Source organism: Platalea leucorodia, assembly GCF_965183815.1.
Source record: "Platalea leucorodia genome assembly, chromosome: 5".
NCBI lineage: Eukaryota > Metazoa > Chordata > Aves > Pelecaniformes > Threskiornithidae > Platalea > Platalea leucorodia.
In genome coordinates, this window is record NC_138827.1 from 67807655 (window position 1) to 67831005 (window position 23351).

The following is a 23351-nucleotide window of genomic DNA, read 5'->3' on the forward strand; positions in this document are numbered from 1 at the left end:
GCTTGGATCAATGATTGATCTGTGCACTACTGAAATATGCTTGTGGTGTCAGCAGTTAGACTAAGGCTCTTTGGACTTGATGTGAATTACATGTCTGGCTGAGAGACTGGAGGTCAGGTATTTGAAACAGAGATAAAGTGTTCATCACCGTGGGGATTTCAGCAGCCAGGAGTACTGATCACTGGGTATTTCCCCCTCTCCGTAGCTTTTTTCCTTCTCTGGATCATGCATTAGTTTCAGGCTTCTCCAAGCTTGCCCCATGCTCTTTCATATGCAGCTTGTCCCCACCCTCACCTTCCCCCTCCTTTTGCTCTTCTTGCATCTTTCATGCTACCTTCAAAAAAGAAATTGGTGCCAACTGTGTCTCTGCTAAGCTCTGGATTGACATCTTCCCATTATGTTAGGGCAGATGTTTCACTAGAGGCAGACAAGTAACTGATTGCCAGCTCAGCCACAGCAATTGCTCACACACATTGTAAGGCACTGGAAGCTGGCTGTGCTGGTGTGGAGTATTTGTTGACACACTGAAATTTTAAGCCCTGAAAGTCATTTAGGTAAGCATGTGTTATTTTGCAAGTGGGGCAGGCTTCAGTCATCTGTGTGGCCAATAATTATGATTAGCCTGGTGACTAACAACTCATTAAACCATGGCAACTCGATCTCTTCTGATTGCCTGGCCATATCCAGCCTTAACCATATAGGACTGACACGTTTAAGAACTCGGACATTTCAAGCCCAATATCTTTGCATGTTCAAAGGGAGGTAATATGTAGATATCTGAGCAGACACGAGTGGACCTCAGTTTCTTTTCTGAAAGAGATCATGCAAGGACTATTGCCATGTGCAGATCTCAACCATCATACGCTGGTCAAACATGCATTCAGAGTGCTTACCAGCTGGTTATCACCACTGTGGTCAAAAAAGAACAGAAAGCCAAGTTAGAGGCTAAAAAATCAGTTTTGCACAACTCTACTCTGGGAAATAAGAGGCTCTTCCACATCCTGCCAAGGAAGGGCCATGTCAAAGGCGAGGAAACTGAAAAATAGGTTCTTTAAATTAAGAAAATTACTACTTCTAATGCCATTTATGCAGCTTATCTATAGAAAATAACTGTACTTGCTCGATGAGATCCTGTTTACCCTCTTAACCCCAAAAGAGTCATTATGTTCCAAGACTATAACTTTATAGAAACTAAAAATCCGTTTCTATATTTACATGTATTATCTGGGTAACGCACAAAAAAAAAAAAAAAACAAACCAAAAAACACCAAAAACCTGATACTGGGGTCTACCTGAGGAATCAGCCACTTCCTAGAGAATCTAAAAATTATTACAAAAACTCTTACCTAAGCTTTGTATTGTTTTATACCTGAAGTCAAACTCCTCTTGCAAGTCTTCCAAGTATTTGACATCTTGGTCAGTCATCTTTCCCAGGGAAAAGAAAGTGAAATTATTTGGGTGTTCACAGTGACAGAAAAAGGAATTTGGTTTGGAATGGACAAATGCATAATGTATTATTTGCCTTTCCTATCATTCGAAAATCCCTCAGCAGTTCAGGGAACTCTGGTTTACTGTCTTGTAAACTTTACAAAAGACGATTGAATTATAAATGCACATTTATAACTACAGATTAAGTAACAAGTAAAATACTTGTTCAGAAAGCCAACTATTGTCCTCCCTCCCACAGTCAAACTGTAGTTGATACAGCTTAACCACTTCTTGTTTACTAGTTCAGTGACGTAGTAGAAAGTAGGAATGATTACATTTAGTCTGAGCTAAATTGAAATTATTATGCCAATAATGTATTCTCTTCTTGGAACTTTAAAGCAGGGCGAGTGGATAATTTTGCATTGACTTCAATGGAAATTGGAACGGAGTATGCAAAGCCAAGAAAGGTGCAGCTAGAGACAGGAGCAGAGCTCAGAGACTTCATTTAGAGAATTACTTAAGAATTTGGGTAAAGAAATGAAACGTTTTTGCTGCTTTAGCTTTTTGCAAGGGTTTGTTTTTGTATGTACTGCAAAAAGTTTAGAAGGTGTTTTCTAGTAACGAAACAATGATAATTTAAAAAAAGACACATGAAAAGAATAAAAATAAAACTGTAGGAAATCATCTGTTTTACTTCGAAGGTCTGTTTCTGTGCTGTTTATAGGAAGGCTTGATTCTGCCAACACCTCACAAACAATCCTTTTTAGTTCCCTGAGATATGCACGTTAAGTGTCTGTGAAAATACAAGAACTCGTTTGCTAAATTAGGACACACAGAATTAGCCATTTTGGTTTCCTTTTTATTTTGGACACTAAACTTCTAAATTATATGTGTAAGGTATGAAATTACATACACAAGGAGCTGGCTGATTTCTGTGTTCATCTCACTTACTAAAAAAAACCTAGAAATCATCCTCATTTTCACTGGTCTTTTAAGGGATGGCTGCGCTTCGCCACATGGGCAGAAGGAGCAGCCTGGCAGGCTGCTGGGTTGCAGCTTTGTCCGCTTTTGCTCTGCAACTCTTATCTTAGAACTTTATGCAGAGACAGAGATCTAGTATCACATTCTTCTAAAGCCAGCTTTATCCTTTTAAGGGTTTTATCTCTAACCCTTCTTCCCCATGTAGGGAGACACTGATGAGAGAATGCTACTAGGACCTCTTTCTAGTATACCAAAAGTGTTGCTCTTGAACAGCATATGGATAGGTATTGCAAATATAACTTCTACATTGCAAAGCTGAAAGTGCGGCTGGGATATCAAAAAGACTGTAGGCAATCCTGCCTTGAACTGAATGGGCAGGTATTCTCTGACCGAGCTTTCAAGGTCTCTATGGGACATAGCTACAGGTCTAGCTCAGCCCAGCTCTGCCCCGCAATGGCATGGGAAACTCCCGGAGAATTGTTACCATCAGCTCCCAATGTTCTTCTCCCCTCACGTCTCCAGAACATGTAATTATGTCACGTAGCCTTCAGCTTTACAAAGATCTTGGTACATGACTCAGAGGTCACGAAGGCTAGCGACTGCTGACCCAACTAAAAGAGGGGAAGTTGCAGAAATACATTTACTGAACCTCACATCTTTTTAGAGACAGTAGGTATGTTCTTACTGCACTCAGTGGTCTGCCTGCAACTCGCATAGGGCTGAGTGTGATAGCTTTAAAATACATAGCTCTCACATTGAACCCAGAGCAGCTGTAAAAACCTGAGGATCCAGGTATGTCCTGAGTTGTTAGATTGGGCTGAGGTCCTCAGAACAATGGAAAATGGTTGGCGCAGCTTGTTAGCAAAAGTCTCTGTGCTACCCAGCTTCAAGATAGTTCAGGTATGTCTGTATGCCATTTATGCAGTCATGATTTTCAAACAGGACAAAAAAATACCTGAGCGCTGTTCTTGATGGCTGACACTTTGTGTTCTACATTTCGTTGTCGTTCCGAAACCACGGAGTTCTGCAAAGACTTTTCCAGCGGCCCCTGGAACACGTTGAACAGATAATGGGTGGATGAGTAATAAAAACAAGTGATGGTAACTGTACTGCAAGTTCTAGCACAGAGAGGGAATTCAGAAGCTGGTCTTCAATCAGCTGGAGACTGGTGTAAACAGAAAAATCTGTTTAGTTCCACAGATTTGAAAAATATGCTGCTTTAACTTTTGAAATCCAAAAGGTGAAAGGGTGTGGGTATACTGCAAATATTAAATATCTAGTAAATTAAAGAAACTGAAACATAAGATTATTAGACTTCTGAAAAAGACCCATGTCACAATACGCATATAAGAATATATATTACATCCACAGATGATTAAAAAGAACACATTTGACTTAAAAATTCTTTCTGGGTTTTAACCATGTAACATTTTCCCCAAAATAGGTTTTATATCTAATGTTAAAGTTTCTTTCTTCAAACAACATAAAAACTATCAATGCCTTTGCAACATATCAGATGGAATGTCCTTTGCATTGCATTGCATAATTAATATGAATTAATGCATTGCATAATTTAGAATGTACACATCCATTTTGCAAAGAATAATCTCTTTAAAGCCTTTCCCACAGATTAAAGTCTTTGAAGATTAGCTGTGACATAGAAGTCACTTATAGCAATATTTGCAGCAGTAGAGCCACTAACGAAGTACAAACATGAGTTTAAAGGGCAACATTTGGCAACCCTTAGTGCACACAAATCACTCTAGTGCAATGAGAGGACAGGATTTGGTCCTAAAAGCATGTGAGCAGATTAACATGGAGCAGATTAATGAAATGTAATTCATTACCTGTACAGGCATGCTAGCTGCGGCCAATATTCTTCTTTCTTCTCTTAAACAGTTTGAGATGATTACTGCTATATGCATGGGATTACCATGATATTTGCCCTGCAAGCACAAGTAAATACAACTTTTAAAAATTCAGAATTCAGCGTGTCCCTCTGGAAATCACAAACAATGTGCTTCAGTATCTACATGCCACAGCTTGGTGCGGGTGGAAAAGACTCCCCTACTGTTCTCGACCTTTGTTAGTGCTGGTTCAGCCTTGCAGTGCAGCATTGCTTAGTGCCATTGTCATAAAATATTCTTAACAATGTTCTGCAGAGATTATAAAGATATAACTCCGAGATGTACATCATTTGAAGATCAAATTGCTCCACTGCTAACACAGCTGTTTTGAAAGGGCTTTCCTGTCAGCCTATTCTGTGCACGATTTTATCGGGTCTTCCATTTTCAGTAGGATGTTGCTGTTAGCATGTAGCATTTCTGCCAGCAAAAAATCGTAAGTGTATCAATATGGGAAGGATGCAAGCAGAAGAGCCTCCTCAGCATAAAGCAGAAGACTTACATTTTAATGTCTAGGAACAATTTTTCTCCTTCCGCAAACAATGTGCCTAAGATGAAGGAAGAAGCAACTCTTGTCCCAAGCCAAAAAAACCAAAAAATGTCTCTATTTTTACACCACCATAAATAAGGTGCAGAATTGCTGATGTGTGACTGAGGACTGGGCACAATTTGAACAAATATTGGTTTGTGCTGTATTTATCAAATTGGAATGATTGAGGACTCTCAAGCAGCATCTTTCATGGTGATGCATTTGTTCAATGTTTCTCAATATCCTTCACGCCTTTTATTCAGTATTCATATATCATTCATTCAGATGCCCTTTATTCAGTGCTCATACAGTTTTCAGCCATTCATTAGAATTAATCCAGTTCACTTCTCTTCCTGTACAGTTTCTACTTTTGGATTTGTTCTATTTTCCCTTCTTTCTGATTAGTTTTTATTCTCATCATATTTTGCTGCCAGTCAGAACTTCATTTATTCTCACTTTCTCTGAATGTGGCAGAAGTTGTTAATGCAAACTTAAATTGGTGCTGTATTTTCCTTTGATATCTCATACTGATTGTTGTATTAGAAACAACGGTGTGAACACACCTGATAGAAATGTGAACATACTGCTTCTATATTCCAACTATTACTATGACAGTGAACATGTATTTCTAACACTTTTTACTCGACAGACAAAACCTGATCACTTCCTGGGTGCTTTTGCATGAAATCTAAGTAATCTGAAAGATTTTTTCATAATATGTTTTGACTTCAATTACAAGGTAAAGAAATATTGTATTAAAAATGGTAATTTTAATCGTGGAGACTTGGTTTGAGCTGCTTGGTATTAAATACCATGCTGTTGGTTATACTCTGGTTCCAGGTAGAGACTAAGGTGAAAGACATAGGACTCTCAAAACTAAATGACCGATGTACAAAATGTTCCCTTCTAGAGACGCTTTGACTGCCATGGTATTGTTGGCAATGAAACTAAGCTTTCTAACGTTTCTAGGGTTTCTGAAGTCTTCTCAGGACAAATAAAGTACATGCCCCACAGTGCAACCAGTGCACACCCAAAGTAGTCCCAGTGCTGTGCCTCCTTTGATCTCTTTGAAAGCGGTTCAGGGTGGTGCTTTATTCCAGCCATCATCTGTATCAATTACCCTGAGGAATGGGAGTTATGGACTAGACTGTGGTTTTAGGAGTTTCTCCGGAAAAAAGAAGTGTTGAATTAATACTACCCCGGGACACACTATGCCTCAGATGAAACGCTACGCACTTCCTCCCGGGCTGTTCCATGCTGGGCAGTGAAGGGGGATTTAACATTAAGGATATACTACCGGATTCTGTGTCAAACGACAATGCCAAAGAGCTGCCCTTACTTGTTTCTCCCTGCCAGCTTCTTGGCTATAAGGGTAGTAACTATGTTCTTGCTACTGAACTTCAGGTCCAGGAATATATCTGTAGTTCCCTTTATTGAGCGTATTCCCAAGCTGTCTCTGCATAGTGTCAGGATGTAATTTTGGGAAGGGAATACAGGAACGTGGGAAATAGCTATGATATTCCTGCAAAAGATTAAGAGTGGAGCTTCATGTGGAAGTAAGGTAAAGGTAGGGTCCAACAGCAACAGCCGGAGCAAATTAATGGCTGCAAAGGATGGTCGCGCCCCTGGCTGTGCAGTGCCAGCCCTCGTCTCGCGCCAGTCCGGTGCCTGGCTTACTCCTTAGTGAGGCAATCCAGATTGCTAACTGGGATGGAAACCACTCGTGCTTGTTTGCTGAACGGGGTTTCTGCTCCCCAGTGGACTGAAACTGCTCAGCAAAGGATGAGTTTATTGTTAAGGACTTGTGCATGTGAAGTCAGGAGAGGTTGGCTGGGAGAGGGGAGAACAGGCCCGCCTTGTTTCAGCTGCAGGCTGTTGTATTGCTAAGCCTGCCTCGTCTATCTGCACCTTGCTTAGGGGGAAAAAAAGTCCTGTTTTTAATAAGGCTTGGGATGAAATCTGTGGTAAGAGATCTGTGGCTGGTGTAAATCCACTGATGTGCTTATTAGTTCCTCAGTTAATGTCTGTTGGTTTCTGCTTGTTGCTGTTATTTTTTTGCTGGTAAAACGGGGTCCCACCTTCCACATAGATGGCTAGTACATGAGGACCTATACCACACGTTGGTATCTGCAGGCCATCTGAAGCTACAAAGCCTGACGAGTGTTTAGTCCTGGCTTACCACTGCCCAACAGAATTCGAGCACTCTAAGGGTTGATGGTTGCCTTTTGTCTTTGCCCTGTGACAAAAAGGAGTCAAACAAAAGCTATTTAACAAAGTCAAGAAGAAATAAATTCCTTTCTTGGAGCTGGAAAATGCATTTATCTAGAAGAGGCACTTAAAAAAAAAAAAAAATCTTCTGACAGTGGGATGTTTTAAAATCCCCCACAAAAAATGCCAGGTATTGGGGACTTTCCTAGCATTTCTAGATACCATGCATATGCAAAACTTAAAAAACTCTCTCTTTATCTCTTTTTTTTGTTTCATTAAGAGAAAACCATCCGAATCAAGAGATAAAGTGGAAATTCACTTTTTTTTTTTTTCTTTCTTCTCTAACTCATAAAGGTCTAGTAATAAGCTGCGCCTGTAGTGATTCTCATACTTGTGCCTGTCTGGTGCTTGTTGGACTCCACTTGATTCAGTTTGAGCAGACACCCAGAGGTGGACAGAGAGCTGCCACCTGCCCTCCCGGAGCAGCAGCCCCTCAGACAAAAGATGGAATAACGGTGGATCTGCAGTACGAACGCTTACGATCAAAGGCTAGCAACAGGCCTTGCCTTTGCGGCAGACCGATGCTCTGAACGCCAGACAGCTGGCACAGAGCTGAGCTGTGTGCCACAGCCTGAGCGGGCATCCCCTCGAGCTCTCTCCCCTAGAACGGCTATATTTGTATAATATACGCTATATTGATAGCCTCTTTTGCAGAAATCTAGCAGATGGATTGCAACTCAACAATAGTAAATTCATAAATAATAAGTTGTAACATTAAATAGCTCAATAATTGTAACTTATTGAATAACAGTAATTACTAAAAGTTACAATAACCAATGTGTTTGACTGTGTCAAAATAACACTGAATTTTTTCTCCCCATGTTTTATACTTCTCAGAGGTAATTACACTTCAGTATTCCCTTATTATCCGTCTACTGCCAACTCTTGCTGTTCTGCACTTCCATTTTGTCTTTGGTTGAGGGCAGAACTTGCTCAAGATGACCTTGGCTTCTGAATGAGTAATTATTTCCTATCGTTGAAAGAGTAGTCTGAGTTGGAAAATAAAGGAAATTTAACCAAAAAAAGGCTTGAGATGGGGGAATCCTAACTTAGTGTGACATGAGCATTGGCAGCCAGGAAAGGAGGAAGGGTGTGGATTCTGTAGTTATGCAAAATTATATTATTAAGTTTAGATATTTATAGAGAAAACTTATCTTTTGATAAATACCAACAAAGAGAAATCAAGGATTCACTTTTCATCTGAAGTTTCAAATGGAAACATGAGTCTTATCTGCTAATATTACTGTAATTCTGTTGTTCTTAGAAATTTTCTTTCCCCTCTCTTCCATTTCGATGAGGTCTTCCGTATCATGATTCACAACAAACAACAAATGATCTCATTTGAACTGGCTTCTTCTCAATAACCACCAGCATGATGCTAAATTTAAGCAAATGAGGGAAATTAAACTTTCATTCTGAACAGGTGAAAATTTTCTCTGAATGCTGATGACATTTCCTCAGGAGAAAACCTTCCTACCACTGCCCAGCATGCACTCTCTCTACTCCAGAGGCATCTGTTGTGATAGTGTCTTACCAGATCATGAAGAAAAACAGAGAGGCATTTCTCCAAAAACAATTTATACGTTATAGCGTGCAGAGTTTAGACCCTTTAGCCAAATTTTAAAACACCTTGAACTATTTGGGATATGTTAAGATGCATGAAACAGTGGCTGGGGAAACACCAGATTTGATTCTGTAAGTTGTGAGATCATAGAGAAACTTTAAAATACATATTACGATATTTTAAAAATACATGTGCTTTTAAAAAGAACACCAAACAACTGTCAACTTTAGTATCTGAAATTTACTGTTTTTTCTGAGATGAATGAAGAAATCTAGACCAGAGATTCATTCTCTTACTCTTCTTTTCTTCCCATTTTTTAAATTTTCCTGAAATTTAGCTTATTTTCCTGTGGGCAGCTCCATCACAAAGTGGATCACTCCCAACCACAGTAATATTGGCCAGCTTTCTTTTCATGTGTCAAAGGTCTCTATATGCTGCGCTCATCTATAAATGAATACTACATATGCACTACTTGAGCATCCTGAGTCTGTTTTCAGTGACTGAAGTAGAGGAGTAGGTATTAATGACTGTTGGTCTCTACTTGTAATGTAGAAGGATGTGCTGTGCAACCTTTAGAAAGTCAGTCAGGGGTTCACCTGGTTATCTCCTGGTTTTCAAGGTGACCTAAAAAGGCCTTGAGTAGGTTTTAGTGCTTTCTAATTCTGAAAAAGCACTTCAGAATTTGGTTGGGTTTTCCCTGCTTTTCCGTTTGTGTTTTTTTTTTTTTTTTTTAAACTATTAAAAACATCAGCTGTATTTTTTTCTCGGTTCTGCTTGAAAACCCCTGCTTGAGCCTTTTAATTGTATACAATAAGAGCTTTACTGGAGGCATGGAACCGTTAACTAGTATGACTTTAAATATTCATTCAACTTCAACAAATATATCAAGAAGCTGATGGAAGGGAGGTGGGACATGGAGAGATAGGAAACAGGACTATAAAGTCAAGCAAAAATACATTTCTTTCCCTGTTGCTCACTTCTGATATGCTTGTTTTACTAAGTCTGATACCCAGCATCTTTCTAGATAAGCAGATATCTCATCTTTCATGTAATTAAAAAACAGGGAGAAAAAACCTTCTGTCTATCGTTTTACTTTTGAAAGAAAAAACCTTTGGTATCTCAAAGAAATGTGTGGGTGGGAAGGCATAACCATACACACTTACTTCCCGTTTTCACCTTCAAATATGACAAACAACATTTTGCCTTGATTTGTTTTCTACCATGGTTTATGCATCCCAGCAGAAAGTCTAATGAACACAGTACTAGAATACAAAGAAAGAGTCGCTCCTTGCGGTACCCTGATATAGGTAAAGTGCTTGGGAGTTTTTTTGAAAGCCTGTATTTAAACAGGTGGTATTCTTACTAAAAAAATCTTTTTGTAATAGAAAGATGGCTCTGTTTTATCTAGGTCTTTAAGAGGAAGTACCTGTGACACTATCTATTTACGCTGCTCTTGTTAGACTTTTATTTTTAGATTTCCCCTTCCCCCTCTCAAAATACATGACAGAACTTAAAGGCAACCTCATTGTTTTAGACAACTCCTATGATGTGTGGGAAGTCATAATACATAAGCCTGCAATGTTGTAGTTCTGCTTTTCTCGTATTGTATAATGCATAACCTCCAAAAGATTGTACATTTTTTTAGGGCATGTGCAACCAAATTGTAATAGGCAAAGCTATAAAAGGACAGTGAATAAGCTGTGAAGACAGAGATCTCTTTTTCCATCCCCCAGTTTGCCCCCAAATTCCACCGCTGAGTCCCTTCCAGTAGACACTAAAACTAGTCAAGGTACGGTCTATAGAAGCAGCAGCTTTCTAAGCAGGATACAGCTACAGAAAATATATGGCTGTAGATCTCCTCATCAGGCAGTAGAGCTGTGCTGCTATGGGAGATGAATAATGTAGCAATGCTTCTTATTTAAATGAGATTTATTTCAGAATAAATAAAAGTACAGTGTTCCCTATGAAAAAAGGTAAACCAGCAGAGGAGAGAGAGGACTGATTTTATTTATTTATTTATTTATTTTTTAAAATTTTTTTCCCTCCATCTTCTGGACACAAAGACCTGAGTATTATTAACTAACCTCTCAGGCAGATGTTTGACTGCAACTGGGCCCATAATACTCTAGAATGAACGAAGCCCACAAGAGGTTGTTTAGTTTGTTTATTTGTTTTTTTTACTTCTTTTTGTAAGCTGACTCTTTTATTCCTTACAAAACAAAACTGAAATGTCTATAAATTGTTAGTTGCATTCTTCAAATAATAACTAGGAACTCAAAAATATTTTACATCCAATAAGTAACCTTTTTTCAGTCTTGTGTCAAGCATTTTTAAAAATCTTTATTAGCTGATGTGCAGTCACCAGCCAATGATCACTAACAGCAGACAGCTAGCTGCTTTAGCATACAGACTTCTATGTGGGGTTCCCCATTTGTAAGCCAAATTTTTTTGTAAACAGCCTTAATGGTTGAACTGGAAAACTCACCGGGGGCAAGATGCTAATATGAGAAACCAATCTGAATTGTATTACACAGCAAGACACATTGGTTTGAAACACATTTCCTACTATAATTTGTTGCTTTGTTGATCTGGCAGGTTACATGAGCGCAAAATACATGTAAATAACATTTTAAAATGGATCGTCTGTGGTGTATTAGAAACTTTCTCTATTTTGTTCCATTCTCACCCTGTTGTAAGTTTTAACAGGAAACTGCAACTTAAACATCAATGGCTATGTTTCCATTCTTTGCAACTGTTTCTCAGCACAGTGCTTATTAGAAATATTTGTTAAGTACCAACTGGAGTGTCCTATTTGAGATCTAGTGCTATTTTCTCCATTTTCTTTGATGTGCTGAAATAAACAATCTTAGGATCCCTCATGCATGTATCTTTCTGGTGCAGTGACTTGCGTAAACAGTCACCTGAACTAAAATAAAAACCTTTATATGTTCACTTTATTTCTATCTGGAGAAGCACAAAGATGTTCGGTTCTCGTTACAGATGGAAACAGGCTGTACAGTATAACTGAAAACTTGAAACAGAATCAGGAACGCACTACTATGTTACCGTTGTAAGTAGCAGCATGTAAAGTAAGGTGCTACTTGTTGGCACTACTTACAAACAGAGTGAATTTTATATGGAAGGAAGTGCCGTAACGTTAATGTATGTTGATTAGGTTGACAGAAGATACTTTCAGATGCTATTCCACATCTTTCCATAAAAAAGTAGGGCTGTGTAGGAGGAAGAAATATAAGTAAAGTATTATTTCCCAACTTCATAGCATAACCATAGTGCTTCCAAAAGCTTGTTTTGATATAACTGGTTGGTGTGAATTGGCAAATCTGGTGATTCTGCCTGGCCTCCCCCTTTGTAAGCACACCCCAAGATGTTCGTGGTGTGCACAAAAACCTGCTTGTTCAGGCAGAATCCCCACTGCCTGCCCTCCCCTCATCTTAGGCTCTAGCAGGGCTGGTGAGTGGGTAAAGTTCACCGATACCTGAGAATCTGCCCTGAGTATTAAAGGAATATCATGAATACACATCATTTACGGCAAAATGTTCCCCAGAGCACACACTATACTCATTAACTCAGGCTTCAATGGTAAATGAGCAGAGTAGCCTTTCTTCCTATTCCTGAAATCTGTTATTTCACTTTTATAAAGGAAGATTTATGTAATCAGATTTTCCCCTGAATACTGTAAACAGTGATGTGACACAGATGCATGTTGCCATTAACGAGAAGGGATTGCTTTCAAAAGTTATCTTGAGACTAGAGCATAAGTGAGAGCTTCAATTATGAGTAGGACGATTATGGGAATTTCTGCTTTTTCCTGATGTAGCTGTCACGCACCCATCGCAGCGTGCAGCACAGCCAGTGGCTCTTCAGCTCCTGGGAGCTCACCTGAGCCCATGCACGGGCCAGGCTGCATCCCACAGAGCTACACCTTGTCTAGCAAGTACCTGCCGAGTGCTCCAAATTTCCAGCTTGGAGTTGAGGGGAAGAACCATCCCTGAGGTGAACATCACTGCATTACTCAGAGACCCCCAGGCAATCGCCTGCCAGGACCATTCCTAAATGGAGCGGTGGGACACTGGGGTATGGTGGCCATTTGTGATTCCCAGGCTACTCTAAGCCTCCCCTGCCTTGGCTTCCCTGGTGCACTGCAGCCCGGCTGCTCTCCCCTAACCAAAGATTTTGGCGTGCGAGTCAGGAACATGGACAGTGCCTATCTTACATGAGTGTCTCTATATTTCACCAGTCATCTTTGTGTACTAAATCTGCTCGTGTATTGCACAGGAGCTTACATCACGGACAGGTACGCTGTCATTTAAAAGCATTCCTTCTGAAAACTAAGATGTAATTGTTCATGGGCTAAGGTCGTGTAGACTGTTGCATCTGCAATTTGCTTCCTAGAAGTGCTAGGCAGCTCTTCTGAGCTTAACATCTGCCCTTTACGTTTTGTTGTCATGGCAACAGCACAAATCATCTCCTTGTGACTAATCTGCTTTGCTTTTCTCCATCTAGGTTTATGCAGGAGAAAGAACCATAGACGTGGTTTCTCTCCTCTTTCCCCCGCTGCCTCCAAACATTTTCTCCCCTCGTCCCTTTCCAGAACCGCTGCTGGGGGGAGCAGGAGTTCTGTAGGAAGATGGACAGAGAATTTAACCTTAGCAAGTGGCTGTGCTGTACTGTCTCCCACCAAAGAGCACAGCAACAAAGGGCTGCTCTGCTATAAAAGTGAATCCAATTTACTGACTAGAGAAGGTAATAATAACGTAAGAAGTAAACATGAAGGATTTTAACCTAAAATGCTGACCCTGATTTTCACGTAATATGTGCATTTATACCAGATTAGTGTCAAGAACTGATGTTTCAATGAAAGCATGAAATAGAGAAGCAAATTACTGAGAGCTAGCAGTAGCCTCAGCTGCTTAGCTAAGTTTCTCAGCACGTTTTCCAAGTGCTTATAACTTTGTCAAATTGCACATTTCCTGGTCAGTGTTTCTTTTTGCCTCAAGATAATTTTGGAAATGTCAGCAGTCTGAGCAGAAATGCCACGTTGCATAGTTATTTCTCTAACAGTGAGAGAATAGGGATGGTCCCTGTGGCCTAAAAGCAAGGGTGCCAGGCAGACCTGTCTTCCTGCTAAGACTTCTACTCTTTGCCCTTCACAATGCCTAAGATTGCCCAAAGCTTTGTATTGCAAGCATGAGGCAGGCAAGTTCTCACTTCTTCCACTACTTCCATTGTTATTTTCACGGAGCAACTAAGACGTTTACGTAAAGATGTTTCAGGTGAAGCTCAGAACTGAACATTTTCTCCATTTTATAACAAAAATGAATCCCAGGGAGATCTTTCAGATGGGGTGTGCTTGGCTGTGGTGCTGGTAACTTGTAGGCATAATTCTCTCTAGATTCAGTAACAGCACCAGGAATCCTGATCCTAACGAGTCCTTTGGTGTCTAACAAACAGCTGCACAAGCCATTGTTAAAGCGTGGATTGCTTCCTCTTCTAAGGCTGCTCTTCATTAACAATCTAGTTGTATTTCTAATTAAACATTAGTCCCTCATTTTGCCTTTTGTCAAGAACTACAGATTGCTTTTGAATGGCTTTTGTATCTTCTCTTATTTTAATTATTTTATCATTGCTATTGTCATAGTATTTAGGAACCTACGCCATAGCTCAACATACTACCCTGCATACTTAGTGATAAATGCTGATTTCCAGCATTGTCTATTTTGACAAGCATTACTTAATATTGTAACACAATTTGGCTCAAAACAATGAACAAACATTGCACTCGGATCACGTATTGAAGTTGAAGAGCTTTGTGTGTGTGCGCGCACACCGTACATGTGTCTGTACGTCTGTGTGTGTGGTATAGAGGGGAAGGAAGAGGAGTGAACTGTGAAATTTCAAAGTGCTTGTGCTAGAGAGCAAAGCAGAGATAAAGGTGGGCTCATGGTAACTAACCTTCAGAGAAAATCAAACCAACGCTGTTCGCAGAGTCACCAGAAATGAAAAGATGTTTACAAATGCAGCTTCCTCTCCTATTTAGGAACCCCGTCTTTCCTCCATCAAAGTCGGTGAAAAATCTCAAGTTTCACAACGTACCCTTCCAGTCTTCCTTTCTCTAGGTGGTATGTTGGGAGAAAAGGGACCGTGGCACTGTACTGCGTACATCAGCCACCTTTTTCTGGTTTCATGAAACTGTCACAAGCTAGCTCAAATTGCAAGAGCTAGGTATCTGCAAGTGCATCCAGCTGTGGCTGGGGAGCCAAATGCCCAGTTCCAAACTTCTCATATATTCAGCAATAAAATACAATCAGTGATGCATTAAAAAAATTAGACCCGTAATTACATAATTTGTATACTGAAATTTAAGGATGTTACAGCGGATACTGTTCAAAGTATGTGTCATGTAAAGTTCATAGTCCATTAATAATACTTGACAATTAATAACAAGGATAGGATGTCAACTGATTCCAACTACTATAGCATTTTTTTCCTGATATACTTTACCTAACCAACAAAAAAATAATTTTAACAGCTGAAGCTCAGGAGACTGCCTGTGCAGCTCTATAGAACATGCAGCCCACACTTTGGCTGAAAATGTATTTATTGCCTATGTTCTAAAAATTAAAAGTTGTAACATAATATTTTACACAAAAATCCAAAATACCCATGTCACAGATTTCTTAAGACATAGTTTAAGTTATTTGCCCTATCCAAAATAATAAAAATAATTTAAAAAACCCTACTGCAAGAGTCTGGTCCTACTACCGCCTATAGAAATTATTTTGGAAATCAGAATAGACTGTGGGTGATAGTGCTAAAGGTCATAAGAAATCAGGCAAAGCTCTAACAGTGAAAGTGCCATTCAGTTTATGGGTGGTTTGCCTGTGTATTTTGAAACTGAATGAGTAGCTTTTTGTCTAAATACAGGTTATCTGCTGTCTTGGTATAATGAAGAAAGGCCAACATTATTAGTGATGGAGAGAACGGTTGTATTTTTTTGCTCAGCTGGAAACATTTTACTGTAAAGCTCAAGACCGAGATCCTTTTAATAAGCAATATAATTCCAGCATCACACATGTCCTCTCAAGAAGTCCATAATGCTTTAGACTGCAAACCTACGGACTTTTGCGACCCAAGGGAGAAGAGACACCTTGCTGCTTGAGAAAGCTTGCTAAGTCAGGGCCTTACAGGGTGACAGAGAAAACAAGTTGGTGCATGTTGCAACTTGTGTGGCATTTCTTTTCAGAGCCAGCAATCAAGTGAAATGATGGGTTTGGCTACTCCACATGGACCTTTACTGTTGCTTTGTCTAGAGAAGGAAAAGACCGGCTCTGGTGCGGGCTCTGCTGCTGCTGCAACTAGTATGTGGTGACTGTAACGTAGCTGTACATCTGTAATGGGAACGCCCAAGTGTTTTGGCTTGTTCTGGAATTGTGATTCAGATCCTTGCCACCTGAGAAACCACTTAATCAGAAATCAGTTGAAACTTCCCTTTTCTTGCTTTTCTGGAATGAGCCTCCTTGGCTTTGTGCTCTTCGGGAAGCACATCGTAATGTAATTTCCAAACACGCCAGGACTTAAAGAAAATGGTTTTCATTCTGGCCATTTTCACACTGGCTATTACGTAAACTGATGCGTGTGCACCCAAGGCCCGATTACTTGTCTTGGTATGCCAAATTTCACAGAGCATGCAGAGCTGCCACTTCAAGTTTTGCTAAAAGTTTTAGAATAAAATAAATGGTGTGAAGAGAAGAAGGAACAGCGAGAGGCTTTAATTATGTGGAGCCTGTATGTAAATATATACCAGTCCCTCTGCATGTGCACATTGTGATGGTACAATCATAAACGCACAATCTTTTAAGCCAGGAATACACCAATGCAACTGCTTGTTTCAGTGCCCTGAAATGCTCTTTCCACATGCATGCTACTGTGGGAGAATACCTTTACTAAGGTGATATGGCTCTGTCTCAGCCCTGCTGTGGTAAAGTGTGCCAAGGCCATGACAGAAATAACCGGATTAACCTTTCTGCAGTTACCTCCAAAAGCAGTTAGGTACATTTGGTGTTTGAGCGGTACTGAAATTATGGATAGTGCTGCTACACAAACCAGAAAAGAAGTAAAAAGCAACTTTAGTTTCAAGTTAACTGAGACTGCTTGCATAACACCGGAAGAAAAAGTGGTAGCAATGGAAATATTGTCACATTTTTAAGAGGCCACCGTTAGGGATAAAGAATAGAAAGACACCCAGCCACAAAGAGAACAAAATAATTGGCAAGGTCATGCTAAGATTTTCCAGACCAGTGTGTGTATATATATATATATGTATGTGTATATATATGAAATAAAGAGAATGTTTTGCAAGCAATATAATTGCCATTTAAGTACTTACGGAAAACACCATCAAAGAAGAGAAAAAACCCCAAACTTTCATTAAACTCAGATGCATATGGGTTTTATGCAGAAGACAGATAGATGTCAGGAATTAAGTGACTAATGAAGTGGAACTCTGAGAATCCTTGCCTTAGATAAACAATTATTAGAGAAACATTCAACCAATCAAAATAAATATCATTTTGCAGAAGCCTAACGGAAAATCCTTTAAGCCATTCATAACAAATAATCCCAGCTAAGCATAAAATAGCAAACACGCTAATGATTTACAGGGGTTCCTTTTTCAGGGTGCTGCTTTAAGCCCAAAATACGCATTTTTATTCCTGAGATAAGCACAGCTAATCATAGTTAAGTATCTGTATGTGTCTGAAAGGTGGTAATTACATTTGTAACGAACACTAACATCCATAAGCACTATACAGTCTTATTTTTAAGAGCTGAGTGAGAAACAGATACACACAGAGCTAAGAAGTCACAGCATTGTTGTATCTGAGCAGAGTGCATTAAAATGTGAATTATTGTTCCACAAAGTAACAGACAGTGGAATTAGTATTTTGAATTATCTTGTTGAAGGCTTGGTCTTCCCATAGCTGCTTGGAGTCTATAGCGATCAGGACAGCCCTGAGCTGTGCACAGGAACAAACTGCGTTCAACAGAGGTTGGGCACTACCTTTAGAAACCAGTAAGAGCATGCAGTTTGTCACCTGAAGTAATGACCTACCTGCAGCAGCTTCCTGATTCTTTTCAGGTTGTGTATCAAGAGAAGATTCTTCTCCTGTGAAACCCGGTCCAGCTGCTCATCCACTTGTATTAGCAAATTCTGTAAAAGGATCGTTGCCATTGCTTCGTTGTTGGACGCAGCCTCCCTAAAGAATCAGTGAATGAGAACCACACGTTTAAAATGTTGTAAGAAGTGTCAGTCTATCTGCACAGAAAATGATAAACCATTGACAAATTTAGGCAGCAAAAAAAGGCTTGAATATATGGTGACTTGTATATGGTTAGAGGTTTGTGAATAATTAATTTTATGATCCTTTTACTTATAATCATGCAGATATGCAGCTATAAAGGCAGAGTGAGGATGTTTTTAGCACAGGCTATGGAGTCAGCCAGAGGGGAGACAACCAGGGTTTTCTAGCCTCTGGTCCAGTGAATATTTAACTATTTTTAGCCCACTTCCCAGAGGGAACGAGGCTTATGCATACTGTCCCTCTCACTCTGTCAGTCACACAGATATAATTTCTGAATCTGCTGCCCAGTTTCATACAAAGTTGACAGTGGGCTTGAAGTCCAAAAGATAGTATGTTCTTACAAATTTCACAGAAAACTGGCAGGTTGGTAGAAGAGAGGAATCCAAATTAGCGCCTCCACTGAGGAAAATGGCAGTAATAACCTGCTCCAGGAGGCAACAGCCAGATGGCCAGTCAGCAGATATATATCTTCACACCATGCACCAGATGAGCCTTCGCCCGGCCAAACTATTTGGGGATACAGGAAGACTCTGAAGCTACTGGTGAAGGGTATGTAGGGGACAAAGGACACGAACACACACAAAACAGGCTTTACTGGTTCTGCTGTTTATGGAACAGCTTGGTACATGAAGGGCAATAACATTAGCGAGCAAAATAGAGGAAGACAGACTTTGGACTGTATGGCATCCTTGTCCTTGGGATATTCTCTCTCTTTGCCCCCCAAATGGCAGATGGCTGTTTGAGATATGCCTGCTAAATCTGGCAAAAAGGAGATTTTAATGTTTCCGATGTTCCTACAGCCCCATAAACACTGAGCTATAAACTGTAAGGAAAAATTATATTCCTTAGCAGATTTTTTTTTTTTTTTTTTTTTTTTGCAATAGTCCTCCAATAGTCCTGTGGATTTAGCTTGAAAAATTGAGATGTCTCTTTCTGGTACGACTAATATAAACCTTTTCTTGGCATTTAGTTCTGAATTTTCTTAAGATAACTATCCAGTTAATTCGATCCAAATTTGTGCATAAATTCACCTTCTAGAGAACAGTTCCTGCAAATAGCTGGCTTGTTCCCCAAAATTATATATCCATCTTTAAGTGCAGTTTTAGACAAGTGAATAATTTTATTCTGCAAGAGGTAAATGTATAACATATCTGAATATATGGTGACTTGCATATGGTTAGAGGTTTGTGAATAATTAATTTTATGATCCTTTTATTTATAATCATGCAGATATGCATCTATAAAGGCAGAGTGAGGATCTTTTCAGCACAGGCTATGGAGTCAGCCAGAGGGGGAGACAACCAGGGTTTTCTAGCCTCTGGTCTAGTGAATATTTAACTATTTTTAGCCCACAGTTCACAAATGACACCCCAAAATCTGCCAGATAAGTAAAAAAATTTTCATGACTGAAATCATGAGGGAGGGAATAAATTTAATCCTACCAATCTTGGCTTTCTATCCATTGTGCTAGTAGATGTCGGATTTCCATGGGGAAGTTATCATCATAGAACTGGTCTACCTGCTCCAAAAACTTTATTTCCAGTTGTTGAACTTGACTCCATTGGGACATACTGCAAAAGAAAAGAGTAAACATGTTTGCCATTGAAAGGTGAATACGAATTAATAATCCAAAGTGTATAAATCACTTATTTTCACTGTAGTTCTTATTATGTACTTAATGTTCCTGTTTATTCTGTCTTTCAAAACAGGCGGTACTTGACTAAAGTTAGTCAGTTAAAGGGAAGGGGGAGAAAAGTGAGGAAGACCATTAAAAGAAGTTCTAGCTCTTACACCTGAATGGGCACCTCAGCCAATTTCCTTCCTTAATGCAAACGTTTTGGACCACTGTATGATGCTTATAAAGCAGGGAGATTTACACAGCATCTCCTTCAAGAGAAGTAGCTTAGGATTGTACTCTCCAACACCAGGTAAAACTATTCTTATGAAAGCATAGTAGAAAGCAACAAATTTGCTCTCTTCTTCGTGAATTCATACCACTCAATTTTTTCCTAAAGCCGTTAACGGTTATATGTTACTGTGCTGCTCCTAGAGCCCCACATCTTCTGTTTGGAGAGTACTGTTTGTTTTACAAGTTAAATTGTTTATCTAGTACATCTTTTCCATTTTTAATTGCCACAGAATTCTGAGATTTGACATTACAGAAAGAAAATAAAACATTTGGGAAGCGTAAAGTCATATGAATGATGAGCAAGAGCAGCGTCACCCAATGACAGGCTCTGAAATTCTTACTGAAATAACTTTCCCAAGTAAGTTTTGGCTGTTTACTGAGATACTGGAGTTAGAAACTTGGTTGTTCCAGATTTTAGGTGGGCTGAATTAATACCTGCTACTCTCCATGGACTAAAGAGATTGTTTTGGGTGAGCAGGCTCTCCACGTAGACACCTCAGCCTGAGCGACTCTCTCTCCACTTGGGAGAGCATTACCTTTCTGATACCTGCACTTGAGGCTTGCACCACATCATCATTACTCCCACTGGTGAAAACGCCATTTTCATTGCGATTTTTTTAGTGGAGGGAAGACTAAAGATAAAACATTGCCTCAGGGCAGGCTACGCCAGGCTGTAATTCTAGATGTGGCACGTGGATAAAAAGTCAGCGGTAGGGTTGCAAACAGGCCATCGCGGATGAGCAGGGAAGAGGGATGCCCTAGGGCCTCTGCCCTGGGACCTCGGTCCTGAGTGGGCTCTGCCCACACCCTGATCCCATACTAGAGGTCGTCTTCCCTTTCGTTAGGATGTTTGTTCGTGTTAACAAACTACACAAAATCCAGCCGTGGACTAAAAATTGTGCTGCAGTAGGTCAACATATTACACCTGTTTGAACATTTTTGATAGAATTTTTTCCTGAAAAAGAGATGAGATTTCATGAAAATTGACGTTTTTATGGAAATTTGACCTTTTTTATAAACAGCTTTTTTATTTCCAATTCTGATTCATAGTTTCACAATGTCAACAGTTTGAAGTAGAGAATACATCATATTTTTAATGCTGTGGTCTTTCATTTTGCGTTTTCTTAAGTCAGAGAGGGGGGAAAAAAAAAAAAAAAAAAGATGAAGTATCTCAAGGTGTAACAGAGTCCTGAGCACTTACTCATGCAAAAGTAAAAGTGACAGGTTTTAGTTTCTCCTTAACAGAGGCTGGATGGGATGATTCTGTGTGTGGTATGAAGGACACTGTATAACGTCAGTGGAAACGTGCCCGGTGACATTTCCCTTCTCTTTAGTACTTCTATTCAGCAGAGGAAAAAATAATTGCCCGAAAGCTTGCCTTGTTTCTTTAAATTGCCCAGAAGGAGTAATGTATAGTATGTTTCACTGTCATTGGTGCTATACTGATAGTTAGAGAGAATCACAGACCTTATTTCTTGAGATACATAGAAGGAAACAAATAATGACACATTAATAACTCGCATTCAGGGGAAAAAAAATTAAGATTTGTAAGCCTGTTTGCTTTCAGTGGGACTTTTTACTGCAATTTCTGGTGAATTCTGATGATTATGATATCGTAAAAAGATTAGTAAGAAAACTTAACATTATTATCTAAAGAAAAAAAAAAAAAAAGAGGCAAGATTTTGTCCGGGCTGCAAGCCCCGTAGGCCTCCCACGCCACGCGCGGGGACGCTGACACGCAGAAGGGCTGGCGAGGCCCACGGGTAGGGTTGGTCACTGGGAGCTTTGTGAGGTCCTGGCACCCGTTTCCCCTCGGCGCCGCAGGAGCCGCAGAACAAGCTGAGACCTCGGGGGGCTGTCGCTTGCTCCGGGTGGCCCCCGAAGGCAGCTGGCAGAAGCGGGCGACGCCTAAGAGCCAGCATTAAGATGCAGTCGATCGCAACGCTGATAGCGCAGCTGCTTCGCCTCCCGCCTTCTACGCGGCCAAGCGCTCGCGTAAACGCTGCCGCTTTGGCCCGCCAGCCTCGCCCCAGCGGCACCGCCTGCGCCCCCCGTGACGGGAATTCCCTCCCGTCCCTCCGGCGCGGAACCGCTTCGCCCTTCCCGGCGCCCCTCCGCGGCCGGCCGCAGGACAGGACGGCCCGGCGCCCCTGCTCCCGCCCCCGCCCGCCGAGGTCCGGCCCCGGCCCCCCGCGGCTCCCCACTTGCCTGCGCCCGCGGGTCCCGGCCGAGCCCTGCTGCCGGCGGCGGCTCCCTCCTGCCCGCCCGTCCCCGGGCCGCGCCGCGCTTTATGCCGCGCCCGCCCCCGGCCCCGCCGGCAGCGGCCTTCCTGTGCGTCAGCCGGGGCCTGGGCCTCGCCGCCCGCCTGCGGGCCCGGCGGGGGCCGCCGGCCGGGCACCGGGCGCTGGAAGTGCCACCCGCAAGGACCGGCCGCCGCCCGCTGCCTCGGTACGGGTGTGCTGCAGGTGCAGCGTGCGCGGCGGTATCGGAGAGACAGAGGTCGTGGCGATGACCTAGGACAGGTTCAGAGGAGGGAGGAGGTTGGTTGTCTTCAGGAGGCTTAAAAAACATGGAAGTCTTTCCAGTTCCTCCTGCGGGGCCAAGCCTGGGCAGAGGGCTGGGGGCCATCGCGCCCCTGGGGAGCCGGGCTGCTGCTGCTCCCGAGGCGCGGAGCCGCCAGCTTCCCCGTGCGCGTCCTCGCCATCCGACCTCTGCCGTGATGCACGCCAGCGAAAAGGCGAAGGGCAGGCCTTCGTGGAGCTGGGCAGTGGAACGTGGAAGAGACACCTGCTGTGGCTTCCTACCCCGTTCCTCGTTTCGGGTGGCACCTGGGATGCAGGAGCTTCTCTCCAAGATAAAAGATTTGGTCCCCATCCTAAGGAGTTAACGATCCAACGTCGTATCTGTAAATAATATCCTTATAGCAAGTGTTATGACAACAGAGACATGCACAAGTATTTTTTTCCCTAAAGAAGTATATTATGGGAAAGAGGAGTTTTATAATAGCAGGCGTAACACTGCTAAAACCAAAGCGAGCGGAAAATGCTGAATTCTGACCGTTTCACATCCATCTTGCCTCAGCACAGAGCTTGAGCCGTGCGGTTGTGGCTCTGGTGTGATGCGAAGCAGCTGTAGTCTGCCCTGAAGAGGATCCTTTTGAGTGACTATTGTTTTATTTGTTGTATTTTGTCTTACCAGAAACCCCAGCCACGAGCAAGGCTTTTCTGTGCCAGGCTGTGCAAACGTGGGGTAGGAGGCATGCCCGCAGAACCTGCCAGGGGCCGACCCAGTGGCATTACACTCTCTGTGCACTGGGAGGAACATGAAACCTTGTTCAAGTGAAAAAGCCAGGTGCTGGAGATGCAGTTAAGAGGAAGGTGCATGTCCC

The 23351-nt window shown here is 41.4% G+C and overlaps 1 protein-coding gene across 1 annotated transcript in view; it reads right to left on the reverse strand.

Annotated features, from left to right (window-relative positions):
* Window positions 1-22232, reverse strand: part of STAT4 (signal transducer and activator of transcription 4) — a 41701-nt gene extending 19469 nt beyond the window's left edge. Inside the window, exons 1-6 of the mRNA XM_082313206.1 lie at window positions 22172-22232; window positions 19497-19625; window positions 17805-17949; window positions 4257-4355; window positions 3365-3457; window positions 1347-1425 (exon numbers count right to left, since the gene is read on the reverse strand). Of these exons, the coding sequence (XP_082169332.1) occupies window positions 1347-1425; window positions 3365-3457; window positions 4257-4355; window positions 17805-17949; window positions 19497-19624 (544 nt within the window). The 5' untranslated portion in view covers window position 19625; window positions 22172-22232. The remainder of the gene's footprint in view (window positions 1-1346; window positions 1426-3364; window positions 3458-4256; window positions 4356-17804; window positions 17950-19496; window positions 19626-22171) is intronic.
* Between the last annotated feature and the right edge of the window lie 1119 nt (window positions 22233-23351).